The 19,948-nt window shown below is 49.9% G+C and overlaps 13 protein-coding genes across 13 annotated transcripts; 7 read left to right on the plus strand and 6 right to left on the minus strand.

The window, feature by feature from the left end:
- Window positions 1-203: 203 nt before the first annotated feature.
- On the plus strand, window positions 204-841 carry PENARI_c008G05904 (uncharacterized protein; the record flags this gene model as incomplete). The annotated part of the gene is made up of 2 exons (XM_022631469.1): window positions 204-316; window positions 373-841. 2 exons carry the CDS (start codon window positions 204-206, stop codon window positions 839-841), a joined length of 582 nt encoding a protein of 193 aa, XP_022488612.1.
- A 369-nt stretch (window positions 842-1,210) lies between these two features.
- Window positions 1,211-2,081, plus strand: PENARI_c008G11311 (OBAP family protein; the record flags this gene model as incomplete). Its single annotated transcript, XM_022631659.1, has 3 exons — window positions 1,211-1,424; window positions 1,518-1,973; window positions 2,053-2,081. The coding sequence occupies 3 exons, from the start codon at window positions 1,211-1,213 to the stop codon at window positions 2,079-2,081; spliced, it is 699 nt and encodes a 232-aa protein (XP_022488709.1).
- Window positions 2,082-2,732: 651 nt separating this feature from the next.
- Window positions 2,733-3,329, plus strand: PENARI_c008G04158 (putative mitochondrial inner membrane protease subunit 1; the record flags this gene model as incomplete). Its single annotated transcript, XM_022631412.1, has 2 exons — window positions 2,733-3,092; window positions 3,156-3,329. The coding sequence occupies 2 exons, from the start codon at window positions 2,733-2,735 to the stop codon at window positions 3,327-3,329; spliced, it is 534 nt and encodes a 177-aa protein (XP_022488713.1).
- Window positions 3,330-3,521: 192 nt separating this feature from the next.
- Window positions 3,522-4,838, minus strand: PENARI_c008G09821 (mitochondrial 54S ribosomal protein mL38; the record flags this gene model as incomplete). Its single annotated transcript, XM_022631599.1, has 2 exons — window positions 3,522-4,243; window positions 4,307-4,838. 2 exons carry the CDS (start codon window positions 4,836-4,838, stop codon window positions 3,522-3,524), a joined length of 1,254 nt encoding a protein of 417 aa, XP_022488743.1.
- A 193-nt stretch (window positions 4,839-5,031) lies between these two features.
- On the plus strand, window positions 5,032-6,018 carry PENARI_c008G08426 (mitochondrial 54S ribosomal protein uL4m; the record flags this gene model as incomplete). The annotated part of the gene is made up of 2 exons (XM_022631546.1): window positions 5,032-5,115; window positions 5,185-6,018. 2 exons carry the CDS (start codon window positions 5,032-5,034, stop codon window positions 6,016-6,018), a joined length of 918 nt encoding a protein of 305 aa, XP_022488651.1.
- A 391-nt stretch (window positions 6,019-6,409) lies between these two features.
- On the plus strand, window positions 6,410-7,928 carry PENARI_c008G01070 (mitochondrial 37S ribosomal protein mS47; the record flags this gene model as incomplete). The annotated part of the gene is made up of 3 exons (XM_022631302.1): window positions 6,410-6,460; window positions 6,510-6,665; window positions 6,723-7,928. 3 exons carry the CDS (start codon window positions 6,410-6,412, stop codon window positions 7,926-7,928), a joined length of 1,413 nt encoding a protein of 470 aa, XP_022488586.1.
- A 317-nt stretch (window positions 7,929-8,245) lies between these two features.
- Window positions 8,246-10,069, plus strand: PENARI_c008G07005 (putative iron-regulated transporter; the record flags this gene model as incomplete). The annotated part of the gene is made up of 5 exons (XM_022631499.1): window positions 8,246-8,597; window positions 8,683-8,705; window positions 8,929-8,968; window positions 9,023-9,717; window positions 9,800-10,069. 5 exons carry the CDS (start codon window positions 8,246-8,248, stop codon window positions 10,067-10,069), a joined length of 1,380 nt encoding a protein of 459 aa, XP_022488550.1.
- Window positions 10,070-10,247: 178 nt separating this feature from the next.
- Window positions 10,248-12,316, minus strand: PENARI_c008G01530 (uncharacterized protein; the record flags this gene model as incomplete). The annotated part of the gene is made up of 3 exons (XM_022631314.1): window positions 10,248-11,246; window positions 11,299-12,010; window positions 12,279-12,316. 3 exons carry the CDS (start codon window positions 12,314-12,316, stop codon window positions 10,248-10,250), a joined length of 1,749 nt encoding a protein of 582 aa, XP_022488804.1.
- Window positions 12,317-12,893: 577 nt separating this feature from the next.
- On the minus strand, window positions 12,894-13,856 carry PENARI_c008G08340 (uncharacterized protein; the record flags this gene model as incomplete). The annotated part of the gene is made up of 3 exons (XM_022631543.1): window positions 12,894-13,028; window positions 13,093-13,419; window positions 13,524-13,856. The coding sequence occupies 3 exons, from the start codon at window positions 13,854-13,856 to the stop codon at window positions 12,894-12,896; spliced, it is 795 nt and encodes a 264-aa protein (XP_022488644.1).
- A 448-nt stretch (window positions 13,857-14,304) lies between these two features.
- On the plus strand, window positions 14,305-14,893 carry PENARI_c008G05987 (uncharacterized protein; the record flags this gene model as incomplete). Its single annotated transcript, XM_022631470.1, has 3 exons — window positions 14,305-14,329; window positions 14,384-14,481; window positions 14,543-14,893. The coding sequence occupies 3 exons, from the start codon at window positions 14,305-14,307 to the stop codon at window positions 14,891-14,893; spliced, it is 474 nt and encodes a 157-aa protein (XP_022488549.1).
- Window positions 14,894-15,256: 363 nt separating this feature from the next.
- tpcI (questin oxygenase tpcI) lies at window positions 15,257-16,597 on the minus strand (the record flags this gene model as incomplete). Its single annotated transcript, XM_022631365.1, has 1 exon — window positions 15,257-16,597. The coding sequence occupies one exon, from the start codon at window positions 16,595-16,597 to the stop codon at window positions 15,257-15,259; it is 1,341 nt and encodes a 446-aa protein (XP_022488719.1).
- Window positions 16,598-17,311: 714 nt separating this feature from the next.
- Window positions 17,312-18,655, minus strand: PENARI_c008G03512 (uncharacterized protein; the record flags this gene model as incomplete). Its single annotated transcript, XM_022631386.1, has 1 exon — window positions 17,312-18,655. One exon carries the CDS (start codon window positions 18,653-18,655, stop codon window positions 17,312-17,314), a length of 1,344 nt encoding a protein of 447 aa, XP_022488646.1.
- Window positions 18,656-19,044: 389 nt separating this feature from the next.
- PENARI_c008G10489 (uncharacterized protein) lies at window positions 19,045-19,567 on the minus strand (the record flags this gene model as incomplete). Its single annotated transcript, XM_022631620.1, has 3 exons — window positions 19,045-19,050; window positions 19,134-19,301; window positions 19,361-19,567. The coding sequence occupies 3 exons, from the start codon at window positions 19,565-19,567 to the stop codon at window positions 19,045-19,047; spliced, it is 381 nt and encodes a 126-aa protein (XP_022488609.1).
- Window positions 19,568-19,948: the final 381 nt, after the last annotated feature.

Below are 19,948 nucleotides of genomic sequence, written 5' to 3' on the forward strand. Positions count from 1 at the left end.
AGAATCTGATATCTGGGAAATTTCTCTGCTACCACTGGTCTCTTTCCTCACCCACAACGCCTTCTTCATTCTATTCCAATATCTCTAGATACCCATTGAGCTTCTTTAATCTGCCACCAAGCCAGAGGACTAGGAGGTAAGGCCATCTTACATTCTACTCATTTCCGTGCCTTGCACTCGAGATTTACCCGCTGTCTCGCTGCATGCTTAAGCTAACGACGAAGACCCACGAGCCCACATGCACCGACCTTCTATCCACCTCGATTTTGGCATTTGATAGACTATCCAAGCAAGCATATTTCGAGTCTCTGCAAAAGTCTGCCATCATAATCCAACAACCCTCAACAACCACAGACCTCATGATGGCATCAGCGAGACCCGGCGGCTTTCCCAGGTAGTCTCCAAGCTCAGCCTAGGTACTAATAACTACAATATCTGGGTCAGCGGACTGGAACAAGGCATATCCAGTATAAACCCAGAGTACTGGTCAATACTCGCAGGAGATATTGAGTATCCAGCCGAGCCCGATTACATCTACTACACCACCGAGGAATCCTATTTCGCCGTTGCCATGACAGAATATATGGAGGTGGGATTTGCAACTGAACTTCACACCATCAGACAGGAGGTGGAACAATTTATCTCCATCAACCGTGACCACAACAAGCGTCTCCTCGCACAATACGAAGCTCGACTCGGAGAATTCGAAGAGTTAAACCAGAAGGCTCGGATGCTCCTTGAGTCAACTCTTGAAATGGCACCAGCTGCCATGATCTCCTGCATCTTTGGGGCACGCTCTGCCTTCCTAGTGCTGGATCGTTTCAAGATGCGAGGTTTTTGATTAGCATGGAGAAGTGAGTACAGTGAAAGTCCGATGATCGAATCTGCGAGATATCTAGAAAATCTCCCAGCACATCCCAAGGTACAAATAAATGATCATAGTCATTCGGATATAATGATGCTGATTCCATGTATAAGTTACAGTTTAGTCCGACTTCCCGGGACACAATCATCGTGACGTCAAGTTGGTAATTCAATAAGCCAAGAAAATAATTTCTAGATTTAAGATGCTGTGAATATTCTCTTCCTCTACAAAATATTTCAGATAAAGAATTACTGGATGAAGTCTAACCTATCTTACGCTCAGAATCACCAGTGAAGCATAATCCAACAAAAACATCCATCAACTCAGGTTGAATAGATCGCCGACATGTCAGCCTGCACCAGAAACACCGACGATACAAGTGGAATCCCAGGCGATTCACGAACAGTCAAGAGTAAAGTACTCGAAACAGGAGCTTCAATGGTCCAAGACTTCGCGCCAGTGAAACAGATCTGCGCGCACCTCAACGCATTCCATGTCTATGCCAACGACCCAACTCGATGCGTTGAGGCGAACCACTACTGCACGCATCTAACAGAAGGTATGCAGTCCTAGCTACAGTCATGATACGGCACCATCAAAGCCCTACCTACTCTTCCCTAACGATATGACGCAAACTAACAACAAACACCAGACGTCCGCCAATGTCTAATCTACGACTCGCCAAAAACAAACGCCCGCCTAATCGGCATCGAATACATGGTCTCACCCCGAATCTTCGAAACGCTCCCAGCCGAAGAACGCAAGCTTTGGCACACGCACGAGTTCGAAGTGAAGAGCGGCATGCTGATCATGCCCGCGCCAGCTGGCGTCCCCAAGCCTGCATGGGAGGCAGCTGAGACGGCTGAGATGCAGGATGTTGCGCCTATTTATGGAAAAACTTATCATTTTTGGCAGGTTGATCGTGGGGATGTTGTGCCTATGGGTCCGCCGCAGTTGATGGGGAGTTTTACTTCGCCTGAGAGTGTGGAGGTTGCGAAGCCTGGGGGCTTGGATGAGTTGTTGGGGGATCGGGATGGAAGGTTTGGGGTTGATTATCGGCAGAAGGCTAAGAAGAGGGAGGGGATTGAGGCTGTCGAGAAGCATTCTGGTATGTATATTATCCTGCTTCGCTGGAGACTCATTCTCGGGTGTTGGTTGACATTGGGCTGACAATTGACTTCTTATAGATGCTGACTCGATGTGGAAATCGAATTAAGGAATGGATCTGTGTTTTATACAGAACAGTATGGTGAAATGAATATGAATTGAAATAAATTGATATACAGAGATGTCTCCCCGCTGCGCATGACTCAAAGACCCAGTCCCATAATGAAATGGGGTCAAGATTGAGGCACACTGGGGGACAGCCAAGAAGAAGATAGGCTGGTTGTGTTCATCTTGCTTCATTGTCCACACTTGCTCGTCCTGGTGCTGAATTTCGGCGACGGCAAGCTCTAGCATTTGGAGAAGCGAATTTCCCGAGTGGGAGAGGGTAGGGGAATTAGATATGGGGAAATGATGGCAAGGGGGTATAATATCAACTGAACAGGTCAAGCATCTCTGCCTATTGTAGAGATGCTTGCGAAGAAAAGTCGAAACCTAGGAAAATCCAGGTGCTCAGCCCAGCGCCCACAACATTAAATGGACAGCTGGAATAGCAAGAATGATCCCAGGACCTCACAATCCAATATAGCAGCGATATCTGCCACCTCAAGGTGCAGGACAATATGTCGACTGTCGATGAGAAGGGAAAGACGGGAGGGCAGCGAAATCGAGATTTTTAAAGGCCCCGCTGGGTCACATGACCCAATCGCGGACCGACTGAAGCTCAATCCGAAAGAACCAACTAGCTCTCGATTAACCACACATGGAGCGCTTATTCCGAAATACGCTGCGACACGCCAACCTGCGCAGCATTGGCCGGCTTGCACTCAATGGCGCCGGCACTTTCTGCGGCTGCGCGCTGATCTGGGAGCACCTGATCACCATCCAGGCCAGCGCCGGTCCGTCCATGTACCCGACCTTCAACGTGCGAGGCGACTGGCTTCTGATCTCGCGGATGCACCGACACGGAAAGGGAATTGAGGTCGGCGACGTTGTGCGATTTGGACATCCAAACTTCCAGGGCGTTCATGTTGCGAAGCGGGTCGTTGGGATGCCTGGGGACTTTGTTTGTCAGGACCAGCAGTTTAGTACGGAGGTTGGGAAGGACCGAAACATGATTCAGGTATGGGTGCTGTCTTGCTCTAGAGTTATGTGGTTCAATTGCTGACTTATGTTTGTTGTTAAGATCCCCGAGGGCCATGTCTTTCTGGCTGGCGACAATCTTCCCTGGTCGAGAGATTCGAGAAACTACGGACCGGTTCCTATGGGTTTAATCAATGGAAAGATTGTTGCAAGGGTATGGCCGCCGTCGAAGATGGAGTGGGTGCGTAACCCGTTGCAACCTGTGCAATTGGATTAGATTGGACTATGCGGCACGCATCTATACTTTATGCCGTTGAGTGTATTACTTGGGATTTTGTTTAAGCATTACATGGAGTTTGTGATTGGGAGGGAATTGTGAAAGCAGTGTGCATATTCATACATATCAAATTGTACAATACAAAATCTATACTCCATCGCCGATATAGGAAACGAATTAGACAAGACAAGATTAGCGGAATGACGAGGGGTTACGTCTCTTATATGGCAGAGGCTCGACCCGTGCGCGGCGCAGTTCCACGTTGGCACCGTTGAATCCGATCTCCTTCATAACCTCCAGGGTCGTGTCGTCCCATTGGGTACGGAACAAGTGAGCACCAATGGCCTTAAGGTGGTAGCTGGCCTGGAGGGTGCGGAGAGTGACGTCGCGGCTAGTCTCCTTGGCCTTGATGGCCTCAAAATTGAGAGGGCGAGAGTTCTTCTGCTCCATAATGAAGACAGAGAGACGGTGGTAGGGACTACCCTTCTGAGCAACAGGGGGCAGCCAGGGAAGAACCACCTGGGAGTCTTCCAGAAGTTTGGAGAGATCGACCTTGGTGGAGGTGGCCGAGATGGGCACATTGACGGCGAGGAAGTGCGTTTTATAATCGAAGCTGTTGGCCTCAACGTTCGGGATATCCGGGTCAACAATTGCAATAGTGACAAGCTTTTCACCACCCTCGAAGATTTGAATGTCCAACTTCGGTGCGCTTGTGCTGGCTCTTGCCTCGACAAATTCACCAGCCTGAACTTGGCGCTTGCCGAAGTACATCCTGGTGTCCACGACGGGATCGCAGTGAGGCAGAACATCGGGAATGACCTTCATTTGGGTAATACGCTGGACCAGAATCTTGCGGCGGTACTCGCGCCATTTGCGGTCGGCCAAAAAGCGGTAGATGGGCTTGGACATGTCGCCTGGAATGGAAATATGATAAGCCTGGGCCCAAGTCACCAAATGGGTCGGTCAGGAAGCCTTACCTTCGCCATCCTCGAAATTGCGCTTCACCAAGGGATCGTTAATATCGGCCAGGATTTTGAGGCGTTCCAAGTGTAATTGCATCGCCGTGACACGGGACTTCTTCGCCTTCTCTCCTCCGGCCTCCTCAACGGACAGAGATTCCTGTCGTGCAAGGCGCTGTCTCATTGTCTCAATCTCCTTCAATTTCTCCTCACGGTCGGCGAGGAGAACCTTCCGAGCTTCTTGGAAACATTGGTATGGCAGTTGTTCAAAAGGAATGTTGGCAGAGTCTTGGAGCGCAGCACGGCGACGACGAGATCCAATGGGGGCGGTACCCTGTCGCAACAAGCGTCTCTCTAACCGGGGACTCGTCACAAGAGAAGGATCGGGTGCCTTGTGGAAGGGTTGGTTTGTCGTTTCAGCTTCGGGCTCTCTAACGCTGGCAGTCGACTGGAAGGCTCGCGTCTGGAGCTGGGCTCCAGCAATGCCTCGAGAGTAGGTGTTGCGAAGGCATTGGAGCAGGGGCTTCGAAGCCCGCTCGCAGTGAGCCATGATTCGAAGAATTGGGGGTTGTGATGGCGTTGGCCTCGAGGATCGGGTGTTGTTGTCTTTCCGGGGTGACTTTTTCTGTTCAGACGCCAAGATTCTGCTAGTACCCACCGCCCGGGATCAACTTTTGCTCGTCCATTCAAGACACCAGACATCATCAACTTATAGGCGTTATCCACCGCAGTGGTTCTACACAATGCCTAGTCACGATGTCTTTCGCTCGCTGCGCCTGCTGTCACGCAGCTCGGGCGGACTCATGTCTGGTCCGAAGCAAGTGACGGTGAGTGACTCCGTGAATTGTTGATCCGTGTGTTGGACGCAGTTACTGACAAGCAACCCAATTCCGCAGCAGCGATGCCTCACACGGTCAATGGCAACAGAAGCCAAGCCTACAACACCCATCGAGACACAAAATGCCACCGAGGCCCCCCAAGCACAACGGCCCGGAGGCCAACTCCCTGTTCAAGTCGTGACCTACCGCTGGCCTGACATGAAACCCGAACGCATGATTCACTATTCGCGGAGACTCCTTCAAATGCCCATTCGTCATGATATCCTTCACCGCGCAGTCGTCTACGAGGGTGATGCAACCCGGCAAGGAACAGCCAGCACCAAGTGGAGGGACGATGTGCACGGTAGTCACAGGAAGCTGTACGCACAGAAGGGCTCCGGTCGTGCCCGTGCAGGTGACAAGCAATCGCCAGTTCGCCGCGGTGGTGGTGTGGCCCACGGACCCCATCCTCGCGATTTCTCGACCGATCTGCCACGAAAGATTTATGCCCAAGCCTGGCGCATCGCCCTCAGCTACAGGCACGCACGCGGCGAATTGATTGTCGTGGAGAACTCAATTACTCTCCCCGAAGAGGCCACTCCGTTTTTCGTCAGGAACGTCGCCACGGCTCATGGCTGGGACCAGAAGAAGGGTCGGGTAACACTCATTACACGGAAGGCGGATGAGAGGTTGTTCCAAGCAGCCGAGAAGTTCCAGAAGCACGTGAAATGCATCGAATTTGCGGATGTGGATGTGAAGGATATGCTGGAGACAGGGAGAATCGTTATTGAGAAGGAGGCATTGCACAGGCTTTTGCGCGAGAACTCTACAGACCTGACTCAGGAGGACAGAGTCTGGTCGCCTTCACTAGACGGAAAGGAAATACTCCAGCTGGGCCGCCCTCGGGCTTGATTGTGTTGCTGTTATATTGTTTGCATTATCTAGCTATGTACAAATAGATCTATACTTATCACTTTATTTCAGAACCGTGCTAGTCTAAAACCCAGTATTTTTATAGTATTTCCATAGTATTTTATTTCAATTCATTCCACACAACACAATGCAAACCCTTGACATCAAATAGCATCCAAAGGTGATGTCAAGCAGTGTCGGTTATGGGCGGAGAGTCGGAGCGGAAAGAAAATCCAGCGAGAAAAACTCCCGAGGTCAAGAAAGCGGAGAAACATCTGATTGTCACCATCATACCCCCTTCCCTCGATTCTTTCTTTTCTTCGGTCTAATGTTACTTCGACAATCATTCTCCCGCCTACCCTCGCCGAGCTGGATCTCGCGCGTTTCCCCAATGCCTCTACGCGCAAAGGTGACCAACCCTGCCTTCACGGCAACAGCTGCGGTATGCACTCCTCGGACCGAACACCGACATCAGAGCTGATCATTGATAGATGTCGACGAATATCCCTAAAGAACTTCCCACCGATGAGCCAGATGATGTTCTGTTCAACTCGATTTACGGTATCCGCAGCGTCGAGCTCAACCGCCCTAAGAAGCTCAATTCTTTGAACGGCTCCATGGCACGGAAGATTTTCCCTCGACTGAAGGTTAGATTGGTTCACCGGAAGACAAGAGCAACAGAATACTAAGCATTGGTTGAATAGGAATGGGAGAAGTCTAGTCTCGCGAACATGATCCTCATCTCGGGAGCTGGCGAGAAGGCTCTCTGCGCAGGCGGCGACGTTGCCGCTCTGGCAAAGCAGAACGCGGAGGGACTGGAGGGACAACAAGCCTCGACTAGCTTTTTCGCCCTCGAATACGCACTCGACCACATGATTGCTACATATCCGAAGCCCGTTATATCGTTTATGGATGGAATTACCATGGGTGGTGGTGTTGGCCTCAGCATGCACGCTCCTTTCCGCATTGCAACTGAGCGGACTGTTTTTGCCATGCCCGAGACAACCATTGGTTTCTTCCCTGACGTGGGTGGCTCGTTCTTCCTGCCCCGCCTCGATGGCGAGACCGGCACCTACCTGGCCCTGACCTCGGAGCGCCTGAAGGGTGTGCAGACTCTGTACGCCGGCATTGCTACTCACTACCTGCACTCGAGTGTTTTGGCCAATGTGACCCAGCGTCTCTCTGAGCTGACCTTCCCCGATCACGTCGAGCTCCCCGAACGCTTACACACCGTGAACAAGACTATGGCAGAGTTCTCACTTGGCCTTCCTCCTCTTGAGGAGGAGCCTATGCTCATGGCTGGTAGCCTGCGCACTGCCATTGACCGCTGCTTCGCATTCAACACCGTGGAGGAGATCTTCCAGGCTCTGGAGCAGGAGACTGAGCACAAGGAGTGGGCCCAGAAGACATTAGAGACCCTTTCGAGCCGCTCACCTACTTCCCTGAAGGTGACACTTCGCCAGCTGCGCCTCGGTAAGAAGTGGAGCATCTCAGAGACCTTCAAGCGCGAGCACGCGATCTCTGCCCACTTTATGCGCCACCCCGACTTTGTTGAGGGTGTCAACGCCCGTTTGGTGTCGAAGCCTCCTCGCCAGGCTGAGTGGCAGCCGGCGACTCTGAAGGAGGTATCAGACGAGGCTGTGGAAGAGTTCTTCAAGATCCCCGAGGGCGAGGAGCGCCTATCCCTCTTCAGCAATGGAGACTACAAGAGCTACCCCCACGCTCACTTCGCCCTCCCCACTGAGAAGGAGATTGAGCAAGTTGTGCGTCAAGGACACGCATCACGGAGACCCGTGGTGGACCACTTCCTCGAGAAGTACGCCCACCGCGAGGGTGTCCGCCGAAAGGTCGTCGAGGTGATTGCCCGGAAGACGTCGAAGACTGCCGAGGGAGGCCTCAAGTGGAACTAAGAGGGATACCATCTACCTGTAATTTTTTATTGTTCTGGTGTATTAGAATTTATCAATATTGGGCCTATATACCCACATGCCATTTACCCCATTCTCACATCAATCATCTTCCGTAGAAGTAGAAATAGAAGTTTAGCCTTAGATAACTATAGAACAAGTATAAAACACAACATCCAAGCGGCAAACACTCCCAACAGTCACTAGTGCGGGTTCCACAAAAGGTCCTCAGCCCACCCGCAACATCGCAGATCCGCACCTCAACTCATCTACCTCAATGGCAAATCTACACACCCAACTTGTATAACCAGCACATCAAAATGGAGCTAGGAACCCCGTCTTCCGGACCAAGCAGATTCTCATCTGAAAGCATTAATACCGAGCGCACTATCGTACCGACCTCAGAGCCAAGTCCACAACTAAATACCACCCCAGCACCAGAAGCCCGCTCCGTCTTAACACGCCTCTATATCTCACACACTCTATCCGCATGGAACTCACGCATGTTCGAGTTTGGCGCGGTGCTATTCCTTGCTTCTATCTTCCCTGGCACATTGCTCTATGCGTCGATATATGCTTTGGTCCGGGCTTTGTCGGCTGTTGCACTTTCGTCTTGGCTGGGTGCGCGGGTTGATCGGTCTGATCGACTTGTTGCTTTGAGGTATTCGATAGGTATGTGTATTATCTCTTTTTCTTGATTTCTTGGTTTGATTTGAATTGGTTTGATTTTTACTTGGATTGCTAATCGGGTTATTAGTTTGGCAACGAGTTCCTGTTGCTGTATCGTGTTTGTGCTTTGTGGTTCTTTTGAGCACGAAGTCTTGGACAATCACTCTTGTCCTGTTTGCTGTACAGGGGATTTTAGCTTGTTTGGAAAAATTGGCTGCTACGGCAAATACGGTAGCTGTGGAGCGAGATTGGGTATGTTCTTGAGATTTGAGCTATACATTCTTCATTGCTCGCTATGTGAAGCATGTCCACTAATAGTGTGATGCAATTCCAGGCAATCGTCATATCGGATAGCATCAATGTGCCTCGGCAAGGTAAGGACACCGCAAGTCAGTAGGTGAAAGATAAGTAATATCTAACAACCACAGATTTGAACGCCTCAATGCGACGAATTGACCTCTTCTGCAAACTCCTAGCCCCAGTCTTCATCTCCCTAGTCGACAGTCTCTCAACTCGATACGCCATCTGGACAGTATTCGGCCTGAACACAGCCTCCGTGTTAATCGAGTACGTAGCAATCGCCCAAGTCTACCAAGCAGTGCCAGCTTTGAAAAGGCAGATTCCAGCCTCTCCCACCCAAGAGCCTGACGATATACAATATGGGAACCAAGACTCTAATCACACCAAGTCACCTGCTGGTATCCCCCAACTTATCCAATCCCAATCCCCCTGGAAAGAATATACAACCAGCCCAGTCTTCCTAGCCTCCTTCGCCTTAAGCCTCCTTTACCTAACCGTCCTCTCATTCGGCGCCACAATGGTGACATATCTACTGCACACGGGGTTCACCTCGTTGCAGGTTAGTTATATGCGCATTGGCTCTGTGGCTGCTGAGTTGTCTGGTACATGGACTGCACCAATGATCATGAACCGGATTGGTCCTATCCGGTCTGGATTGTGGTTCCTGAATTGGCAGTTCGTTTGTGTGGCAGCTGCGGCTGTTGCCTTTGTTGGTTGGGACTCGGATTCGAGGGTTGTTGCTGGGACTTTGATTGTTGGTGTTGCTATGAGTCGGGTTGGGCTTTGGGGATTTGATTTATCGGTTCAGTTTCTTGTGCAGGAGGTAAGTTTACCCCTTTGCCCCCTTTTGATACCCATGTTGATGTTGTGGTTGTGTTGATACTGATTACCTATCGCATTCGCAGAATATCGAGGAACATGCACGCGCTCGTTTCTCTGCTACGGAGATGGCGCTGCAGAATGTTTTCGAAATGCTTTCTTTCGCTTCCACTATTGCATTCCCGCTTCCTGGGCAATTTCGATACCCCGTGCTCATCAGTTCTGGAGCTGTGGCCGTAGCGGCTATTTGTTTTGCGGCGTATGTTCGCAAGGAACGGGGTCATCTATTGCACCGATCACGGTGTATGGGAGGGGACAAGGTTGTATATCGAGCACTTGAATCCGGGACGGTCTAAAGTAACTATTATGAAAATAATGTCCATGCAAGATACCTAGGTACATCTATTGAAAGAGAGAGTCATCGTCATAACATAACATCACATCGCGTAAAAAAACAGGACCGCTAGTCATAATGAGCACACCACGTAAGCCGAATAAAGATCATATATACAACTCGTGTCTCGAACAAACCGTTCAAATCACGATAAAGAAATCCGAAAACAACTCCCGCCTGACACACTTGGAGTCAGCCCATGTCCGTGAAGCATCCTGTCGCCGAGTCATCTCCTCCAGCAACAAGAGAACCTTATCAGCAGCCGGATGGCGCGTAAGCGTAGTAACGGGATCCGTAGCCTGAACAGAAGCCATACGATGCATCTCCTGAACGATCCACTGACGCTGATCACTGGTCCCTTCCAAGCCGGCAACAAACAACGGCCACATAAAACTAACAGGAAGGTGACCGGGTCCGGCAGAATCAACAGTAGCAAGCTGAATGATCTGGTCCACGGCACCGTTGACACGGTCTGTGCGTGGATAGATTGCAAATGCAACGCGGTGCAGGTAGATGAAGTTAGCCAGGAAACTGGCGATGTATTGTCGGAACGTGCGGCAGACTTCCATTGCGACTGGGGCGCATAGTGTATCGGCTAGGGCTTCGGGCCGTCCGTAGACATCTATTACTGCGGGCCGTTTGTGCCATAGTGTTTCGAGGTCTGCGCCTACTTTGTGTGCTATTTGGAGGACTTCGAATTCATCGCTGAGGGTTCCGCGGCTGCGGTGGTGGAGGTCGATGCAGACTATTCGTCGGACGATTTGTTGGGCTTGGACGAAGAATTGGAAGGCGGGGCCTACGATTGATTCATAGACGAGGTAGCTGGGGCTGCGGAATGGGTCTTCGTTGGTTTCGTCTTCTTTCGGGTCGTCGTTTGGGGTTGTGGTGCGTGGTGTAGGGAACGTTTGTGGCTCTATTGGCTTTCTTGAGATTCCGTGCTCTGGTAGATTTCCTAGCTCGGTTAGAGGGTCGCCCTCGCGACCTGCAATCAGGGATTTAACGTCCAGTAGAGAGACCCATGAGACTAGGAGGTGACCAAGGCCAGTCCATGTTAGAGTGCGATCATGGAAGCGCTGGAGGATGAGGTATCCAGACTTAAGAAAGGAGGTCCCAGCACATATCTCGTGGGATGAGAGAAGCTGAGATATATGTGAGTTAAAATGCTTCGAGTTCGAAGAAAGCAAATCATACCTCGGATAACATTAAGAGAAAAACAGTCGCATAGACCTTGACAAGGGTGTACTCGCCCACTTCACCAAGGAGACATGCCTGGATCTCCGAGCTGGAAACTCTGTAATACGTAGGCGCCCAGCGCCAGCGTTTCCCATCCACCATCGCTTTATGAATATCAGTGTAACAGTACACAGCATTCAAAAGCGGACCAAAGCTCCGCGCATGAGCCAACAACGCCGGCCGAACGTACTTCCACTCCATATTGAGCGGTCCAAACGGAGCAGCCGGCGGTCCAATGGCCAGGAAGTGCTGTATAAGCTGATCCTCATACGAAGTACCACCTGCATCAGACCAGCTCCCCCGCCGGGTGGCACTATCCGAACCACTTCCAATAGACGTCTCATCTAGCCCCGAAGAAGGCGCATCAGGACTGAGTGGGGTGTGACGGTCGATAAATTGGCCCTCCATATGCGGCAGCACACCAGGAAGCGACTGCGATGGACTAGCGGTGAAAGTAGCGTCGAGCCCAGTCGTCAAATCGAGGTGTTTTTGCTCCAGTTCCGATGTGATCCCGCCCATAAATCCAAGCATATCAAATTCGGAGGGGTAAGGATCCCCCGCGGGCAGATGTCGGAGTGTTGGTATTGAATGATCATCGGACCGGAGGACTGTGTTGAAGAAGTTGATGTCGGGTGAGCGCGATGCAGCTGCGACTGCTGGGCCGGGTGGGCTGGTTGGAACTGTCGGTGCAGGGTTCGGCGCATTGGAGCGAGACGGGGATGACCCCCACCCGAGCGCGATGGGGGGTTTATAGACGCATCGCAGTCGCAGTCGGTCGCAGTTCGAGCAGCTTGGTTTGGATTCGTCGCAGCGCACTTTGCGCGCTCTACATGTCATGCAGCCCGTTCGTCGGCGCGGTCCTGACCTGCCCGCTCCCCGGGCTTTTGGCACCTAATGCTGTTAGTTGGAGCTCGCTTGAGAGTGTTGATTTGTCTTACCTCCATGATGGAACAGGCCTATAGCCAGAGACAGACATGAAGCCCAGAAAAGTTGCATAGGAAGTGGCTGATTTCCCCGCAATGGGCGGTTGCGATTGTGGAGTTCGATGACGAGATTCTGTTCTTTTCTGTTTGGTCTCTTAGGGCTGTCACTATATTGCTTTGTTACAGTAAATATCCACGATCTGCATTTTCAATATACATGTATGCACAGACTTCAGGTACATGCGGCTCGGAAAGCCCTGATTCTGTATGACCTTTGAATATGGGGAAACATCCCCATATCAACATACAATACAGTACTTTGGGCTTTGTATACACGGAAATGTTATTTTGTCCAACCGGTATAGCGGAATCCTTCAAAATGAGAGAAAAACATACATATTGGAGTTCAAATTCATCCATTGTTTTACTATCTACTCGTTTCTACCGGTGTTTTGCGGTATACGGCTGAACGGCAAGTAGATAGGATTCTTTTACCCCGACCAGTAAAGAATATACCAACCTACCACTGTACATATTCTTGTCTGCGCAGTCAATGTAGAGTGCACCAAGGCGTACTTTGGACATATAAAAGTATTCATGTTGTGCTGTAAAAGCTGCTGTGAGATGCTCTTAGGCCGCTCCACCATCTAGGGTCAGGACTTTCCCATTGACCCATTCCGCCTCATCGGTAGCCAAGAAACAAACGACCCGGGCTATATCAATGGGATATCCATTGCGGGTCAGAGGGGACGCATGTGCGGCCATCTAGCATTACAGATGTTTGGTGAGCTCAGGTCTGGCCGAGGGTAAATATCCCGGGGTCTCTTACCTGTTGACGTTCTTCCGCCGAGTATTTCTCCCCATTGGGAATATAATGGTGAGAGACATCATGGAACATGTCAGTGACAGTTCCACCAGGGGCTACAGCATTGACTGTGATCTTTTTCTCTCCACAGTCTTTGGACAGGATGCGGACAAAGGAGTCAATCGCGCCTTTGGAGCCGGAGTAGACTGAGTGGCGTGGCACACTGAAATCCTTGGACGTGTTCGAAGACGTGAGGATGATGCGTCCGCCATTATTGAGATTTTTATACGCCTCCCGAGCGACAAAAAACTGCCCACGAGTGTTTAGACTGAAGACGCGGTCGAACTCTTCCTATGGTCATCGAATGGAGTTAGATGTCTATCGACATTTGTTGACATCATTCACGATAGATGCCCATTGTGAAACGCCAGGGACTCTAGGACAGGGACACGTACCTCTGTAACGTCAGCCAGATGTCCAAAGCTGACAACACCCGAGTTGCTACAAACGATATCAAGTCCCCCGAAATGGGCGACGGCGTCGGCCATGAGCTTTGCGGTTTGGGGGACTTGACGGACATCGGCCTTGAGAGCAACAGCATCAGAGCCAAGTCTCTTAATCTCATTCACGACTTTCTCTGCCGATTCAGCCGAGTTCGCATAGTTGACAACGACCCTTGCACCCAGACGGCCCAACTCGGTAGCTATGGCGGCACCTATGCCCCGGCCAGAACCAGTCACAAGAGCGACTTTGCCATGTAGGCTGTAGGGAACATGGTTGTTGGCCATTATTCTGTGTTTCTAAGGTAACTGAAGTCACTTGCTGTGGGCTTGTATAGCAAAAGAAAAAAAAAAGCAATGTTCGATTGTTGTCTGACTCTCTGATGTACAGTGCGTGCTGTTGTCTTTTTGAAGTATAACCTTAGCCCCAAGCCGCGGTGGAATAAATAACGCACCGAAAATTGCTTCAAAGCTGAAGTTGTCCACTTCTGTTCGCTTCATGGAGCTGCTTTAGAACAATTGTCCGAATTGCCCGAGTGAGCCTGAATCGGTGCTCGGGAAAAACGATCACTCCCGAGAAGTAAAATCAGTGAACACTTCCGAGGCCAACTACACAATTTAGATCACTGAAGTAAAAGACAAATAGCTAAGTACTATCAATATCTTCTTCTTCTTACACCAGGCGCTTTTTCCTTTGTGATTTGTGACACTCGGGTCTCTTACGCGACACTTCAGAATGACGCAACAGCCTCATTTTCAAGGTAGAATTGACGCTGCTTCCCTTATACGTCCACAAGGATACTAACAATGACCAGATGTTCTACAGTGTCAGGCTGCCTTGTACGAATGGGCTGAGAGTTATGACACAAAAGATTGGGATCGTCTCTCCAGGTGTATTGCACCTACTCTCCATGTAGGTCCACCCAAGTCCCCTTAGTTTATTCAGCGCTGATACTTCTACTCGGCTTTTGTAGATAGACTACAGTGCATTCCTCAACAAGGTTTGGGAGAGTATGCCGGCGCAAGAGTTTCTCGGCATGGCATCCAACGAGAGGTTTCTTGGTAACCTGCGCCTGAAGACTCAACACTTTGTCGGTGCCACGAAATGGATTCAGAATGGGGAAGACGAAATTACAGGCTACCACCAGATGAGGGTGGCGCATCAAAAATACGCAGACGATGGTCTCAAAGAGATAGCAGTCAAAGGTCATGCACATGGCAAGGCCACTATATGGTATCGCAAAGTTGACGGGGACTGGCGGTTTGCTGGGATCCAGCCAGACATCCGTTGGTCAGAATACGACCATGATAAAATTTGGGAGTGATATGAGGCTCGTATTTCTTACAATATGTCAATACAGATTCTTTCCGCCATATGCCATACCGCTAAGTAAAAGCTTTTCTGAGGTTACCACTCCCAGACCTGCGGTGGCCCATATATAATGCACTGGAAGGCAGTTTAAATATCTTGATTGAGACCGCAGCAATCAGAACGAAATTTTCTTTACTCAATGTTAAAGTTTCCAATTCTGCACGATCTATCTCCTAGGGCAGCCTAGAACACCTCGCTACGGTTGATAGCATGTGAATTACTCTACGACCGAAGGCGCCCAAGGACTCAATGCTTGTTTAAAATTTATGACATTAAATGAGCCATGTTATAGATTGAGAAAAGGTATGCCAAGTATCTAAACCTGAAGATCCGGACGCTGCCATGCCTCATTGAATCCCGCAAACCATACCCACTTGGCCTCCCACGGCAGACTTCTTGTCGTATCTAAGCAGATCCTGGCCAACTGAAGCCACATATCATCCTTCATGGGAAAGTAGTTGCTCCATTCTCCACCCTCGTAAATCCCTGTCTCATTCTCCCCATGCTTGAGCGCCCGAACAATCTTAGACACATGTCCATCGTCGCACTCCCTCCTAGCAGCGCTAAATACCTCTTGCCAAGACATTTCACTGCTGCCCGTGTAGCTAGAGATTGCTACATCGTTCAGCGGGGGACACCCTTCCGCCGCGTACCAAGCCAGGTCCAATCTCCCTTTCCATTCAACCAATCTTATCTTGTCTTCCAGTTTGATCCAGTCTTGGCGGATCAAGACAGTACAGAAAATGCTGCTATTGACGGCATGCATGATGAAAAAGTCGAGTTTTCTTTTCCGGTCTTCACGTAGCACGGAGCCCACGAGATACGCGCAGACACTAATCATCTCGGCAGTTCGTCTCTCAAGGTCCTCATAAACATGATCACAAATAAAGAACTGGGCGGCAATGTTGGCCAACGCTCCTCCAGCACGACCTATGACACCATTCTTCATCTTTCCCCCGAGGTCAGACCAGCGAGGCCCATTACGGATAGCCTCGTTGGCGCGCACCTCGGAGAGCAGTTCGATGAGTGGCTTTGGCTTCCCAGTCTGTTGCGCCTTGGTTTCATTGGCGAGAGCCTCTGCTTCGAAAAACAGGTCTTCGATATTCATCCTGTCGTGTGAGGCAGCTTGAGCAAGTGATTCGGCGATAATTGCTGGTTGCTCGAACTCCACTCCAAAGCCCAGGTGGATGAGAGGATGGTAAACACCCTCCAAAAGTTGCGCGAGCATTCGGTTCGCTAGCTTTGTGCGGGCAAAGAGATAATCTTGCAAGACTTGCTTCCATCCTTTGGCCGAAATTTGTCCTTCAAAAAACTCGAGAAAGGTGTGATACTGATGTATTTGACCGATCGCGTTGTAAAAGACCTCAGGGTCTCCCAGCTCTTTCAGCAAGACATGGTCAATTTCAGGGATCTCTCGCTGGATTGGAACAAGATCGTTAAACCGATCTTCAAGCTCCTCCGGTGTAGCGCCCAAGGAGAGGTTGGTGAGGAGACTATGTGCCATATGATTATGGAATGCCGGGTCCTGAAAAAAGATGTGGTACTTTTCATGGTTGATATCCAGAAGGGTGTTACACTTCTCTATCGAACCTGGGGCAATATCGGAAGCCTTGAAAATGCCCACAGATGTAGGAGAAAGTTGGATATTGGAAGTCATTGCAGACGATGTTGGATGAAGATATTGAAGGGTTACTTTTTGGATAGTCGAGCGTCACAATTTTGGAATCATTGAAGCGTAATATATCATTGCACTGTCGGCGCTATTGCGCATATCTCGGTCATTTACAGTCTGGAGCATGGGGCCATCGTTACATGATTGCCAGTCCGAACCCCGATTGCCGACATCTGCCTGCCCATTGGCAGTCCACGTAGCTTATACATGCTCATGCTCAATTAACATGAGAGCGATCATAGGGCGATCATAAGGAGTGAATTTCACGGATAGTTTCGGAGTGTACTCCCAAATGCTGCAGATTAAGCTTCATAATCTCGTACTAATATTTCACTGTTGAACTGTGGGGAACCTTCTGAGAGGGCTTACGCCCGCCGAATAAACAATTTTCATGGCAGGCGGCTTTTCCTGAGTCAATGTACCTTGGGTCTCCTCGACACGGAAAGTTTAATGTATTCGTGGATTAGGGGAGGGTTCACAACGCCGTTCTACTTTGTTTGACGGCAACTAAAATATGAAATATACTAGATAAAGTTGACTGCGCCAGTGTCAACAAGGGACGAGTTTTATTGAGTAGCACCGTCTTAGAGTGGAAGAAGAAATCTTTTCCTATTCTTAGATGTATAGAGAAAGCTAAATCTAACAATTGGGTCTAGCACTCTAGCACCCTAGCACTCAGTGACGAACGGCGAAGATGTTTCAAGCAGTATCATAAGCAGCCCTTCGGGCAGCAGCAATCTGTGCTTCTTCAAATATCTGCAGAGCGTCTTTGACCTGTTGCTGCTGGTCACAATCCCAGATCCAGTCCTCTCGCCCTTTCAGAAGCATGCGAAGCTCCGGTGCTTCCATTGACACCCCAGGCTCGTTGCCACTTATGAGACGACCAGTCTCAGCACTCGTGGTAACGACCTTTTGGCTTCGGAAGCGACGAACTGTATCATACGATTGTAAAGCCAACACAATGGTCTGGACCTGGCTGAACCTGTAAATAGTCTCCTGGGCGTTATTCAGGTACTTGCCCAACAATTGCTCGAGGACAAGCGCATCCTCGATTGCCTGACCAGCACCTGCTCCTTGAAATGGAGTTGACGCGTGGGCCGCATCACCCATTACCACCACCCGACCCTTGTAGTATGTTGGAGCGGGTGGCATTTCCCAGATTGACCAGCCCATCGCGGTGCCGTCGTCTGGAACCAGCTCCACTTGCTTTCGGACGTAGTCACCGTAGTTGGCGAAGGTCTTCTTGAGTCGCGCAGTGTCTACCGGTAGAACCCACGCATCACGCGGGACTGGGGCGTTGTTAAAGGTCGTGATCCCAAGGTAATATAGGCTTCTCTCGGACATCGGGAAACCAAACACCAGACCGTCTTTTCCACATCGGATGCCAAATTTCGACTTCACATCGCCCAATTTGGCCTCTGCTTGTTCCATTGGAACTGTCGCACGGTTGATAATGGCACCGGTGAAGAAAGCGCTGGCTGCTGGGTGGTCGCCAAGGATGTGCTTGCGAGTCACCGAGTGAATTCCATCAGCGCCAACAACAATATCGGCCATGGCAGTAGTGCCGTCTTTGAAATGAAGCGTGATTGGGTCCTCGTCGCCTTTTTCGTGAATTTCGACCAGGCGCTTCCCGAAGTGAGCTCGATGTGGCTCGACAAGCTTCACCAGCTCATCAAGGAAATGGGCTCGGTGGATTGTCGAGCCCTTGATCTCATGCTTGTACTCGACGACCTTCTCGTCTAAATCCGGTTCCTGTCCCTTGGTCACTGATACCCACGGGTAAAGGCCATTTGCGTCTGCATTTTCCGGATCAAAGGCAGCGCGTCGCTCGAATCCTTCATGGATACGCGGATCGATCAACTTCATTGCTCGCTGCGAATTGGGACCAAGGACGGCACCAGCGCCAAGTTCAGAAAACTTGGTTCCTGCCTCATAGACATGCGCGTTGATGTGTGGGTATTTTTGAAGACCAATTAGGAGACTTAGGCCGGCAAAGCCACTGCCTATGATGGCGACGTTCACGGACCTCGAGGGCGACGGCATGGTTAGGGAGCTTTGGCTGATGAAGGCGTAAAGGCTGGAGGTAATGCGCACAGGGAAGGATAAACTTGTGAGCTAAGTATATGAAGATATGAGCAAATAATGTATGATTCTAGGATGTCGGATAAGCAATTATACTCCAGCACAAGAAGAGATGCAATTTCCTTATTGCCCGATTTAGACACTCGGAATCGGAGTCCTACATTATATGACCCTACACAATTGTTTATGTGGACCGACTTCGGGAAATTAACAGCATATTCTAGCCCCGGGTTGCCAGTTGGCAATGACCGAAGACTGTAGAAATTTGTTGTATCATACCAATTAAAGGTTGAAATGTAATTCTAACCATTTGAAACGGGTGGATGTAGACTGCTTTTTGGTTGAATGGCTTAGACCTCAAATTCTAGTGAGAATGCCCCTGTTCAACCAAGTATTTTTGAAACCTGGGAAAGAACTCATGATAAAAAGCAGTATCTACCATCTCTTCCATCTTGCATATTTTCTGTCCATCCTCGGTAAATGTGAGAAAGACGGCATATTCGTTTGTCCACTTGAAATTCCCTTCTAAGGGGGTGTTGGCCTTCGAGGTGATATAGACAGCAGCCTTTCCCTTTGAAGCATCGTGTACCAGCTCGTGTACCTCCATCTAAAAGGGAATTAGCGGATTTTACTTTGGTGGAGCTATAGAAAGTTCGTATCACCGACTTCATAGTTCTTCAAAACTCCAATGAGCATTGGTAAGATTTGCTGCACCTCTGCCCGCGAGCGCGACGGCACTCCCAGGCTGAAAGGTAGGATCTGCTGCGTATTTTCTGCAGACCAGGTAGCCATCCACTCTTGGGCTGTGAATTTCTTCCATCCTGCGAGAAATTTCTGGAGCGTAGCCGCTTGAATGTGGGCCGGCGCAGGCATGCTAGGCTCTTGCTCAATCTGTTCTCCCTATCTCTGCTCTTTCTCCAATGGCACACTGTCCTTAAGGCAGCCCTATTTGCATCCAATATCTAACGCAAATCAGAAGGACTCTAGACTTATGCTGGAGCGGGCCTTTCGACTTCACAGTTGGGCTGCTTAAAACTCACTCCTAGCATGAGTTTGAGCAACGGAAGTTGAAAGTTGGAAATTGAAATGACGCTAGCTTTAGTTGCTAATTCAAAACTCGGATTTTGACGGTGCGTGTCCGGGGTTCGGCACAATACTGATATCAAAATAGCCCGAGTTGGATTTAGTGGATCTATTCCGTTTCATGAAGGCTTTCACTCGAGATAAAGCTTTGTATTATTTCCACGCATCTAT

Source organism: Penicillium arizonense (assembly GCF_001773325.1).
Source record: "Penicillium arizonense strain CBS 141311 chromosome Unknown PENARI_contig008, whole genome shotgun sequence".
Lineage (NCBI taxonomy): Eukaryota > Fungi > Ascomycota > Eurotiomycetes > Eurotiales > Aspergillaceae > Penicillium > Penicillium arizonense.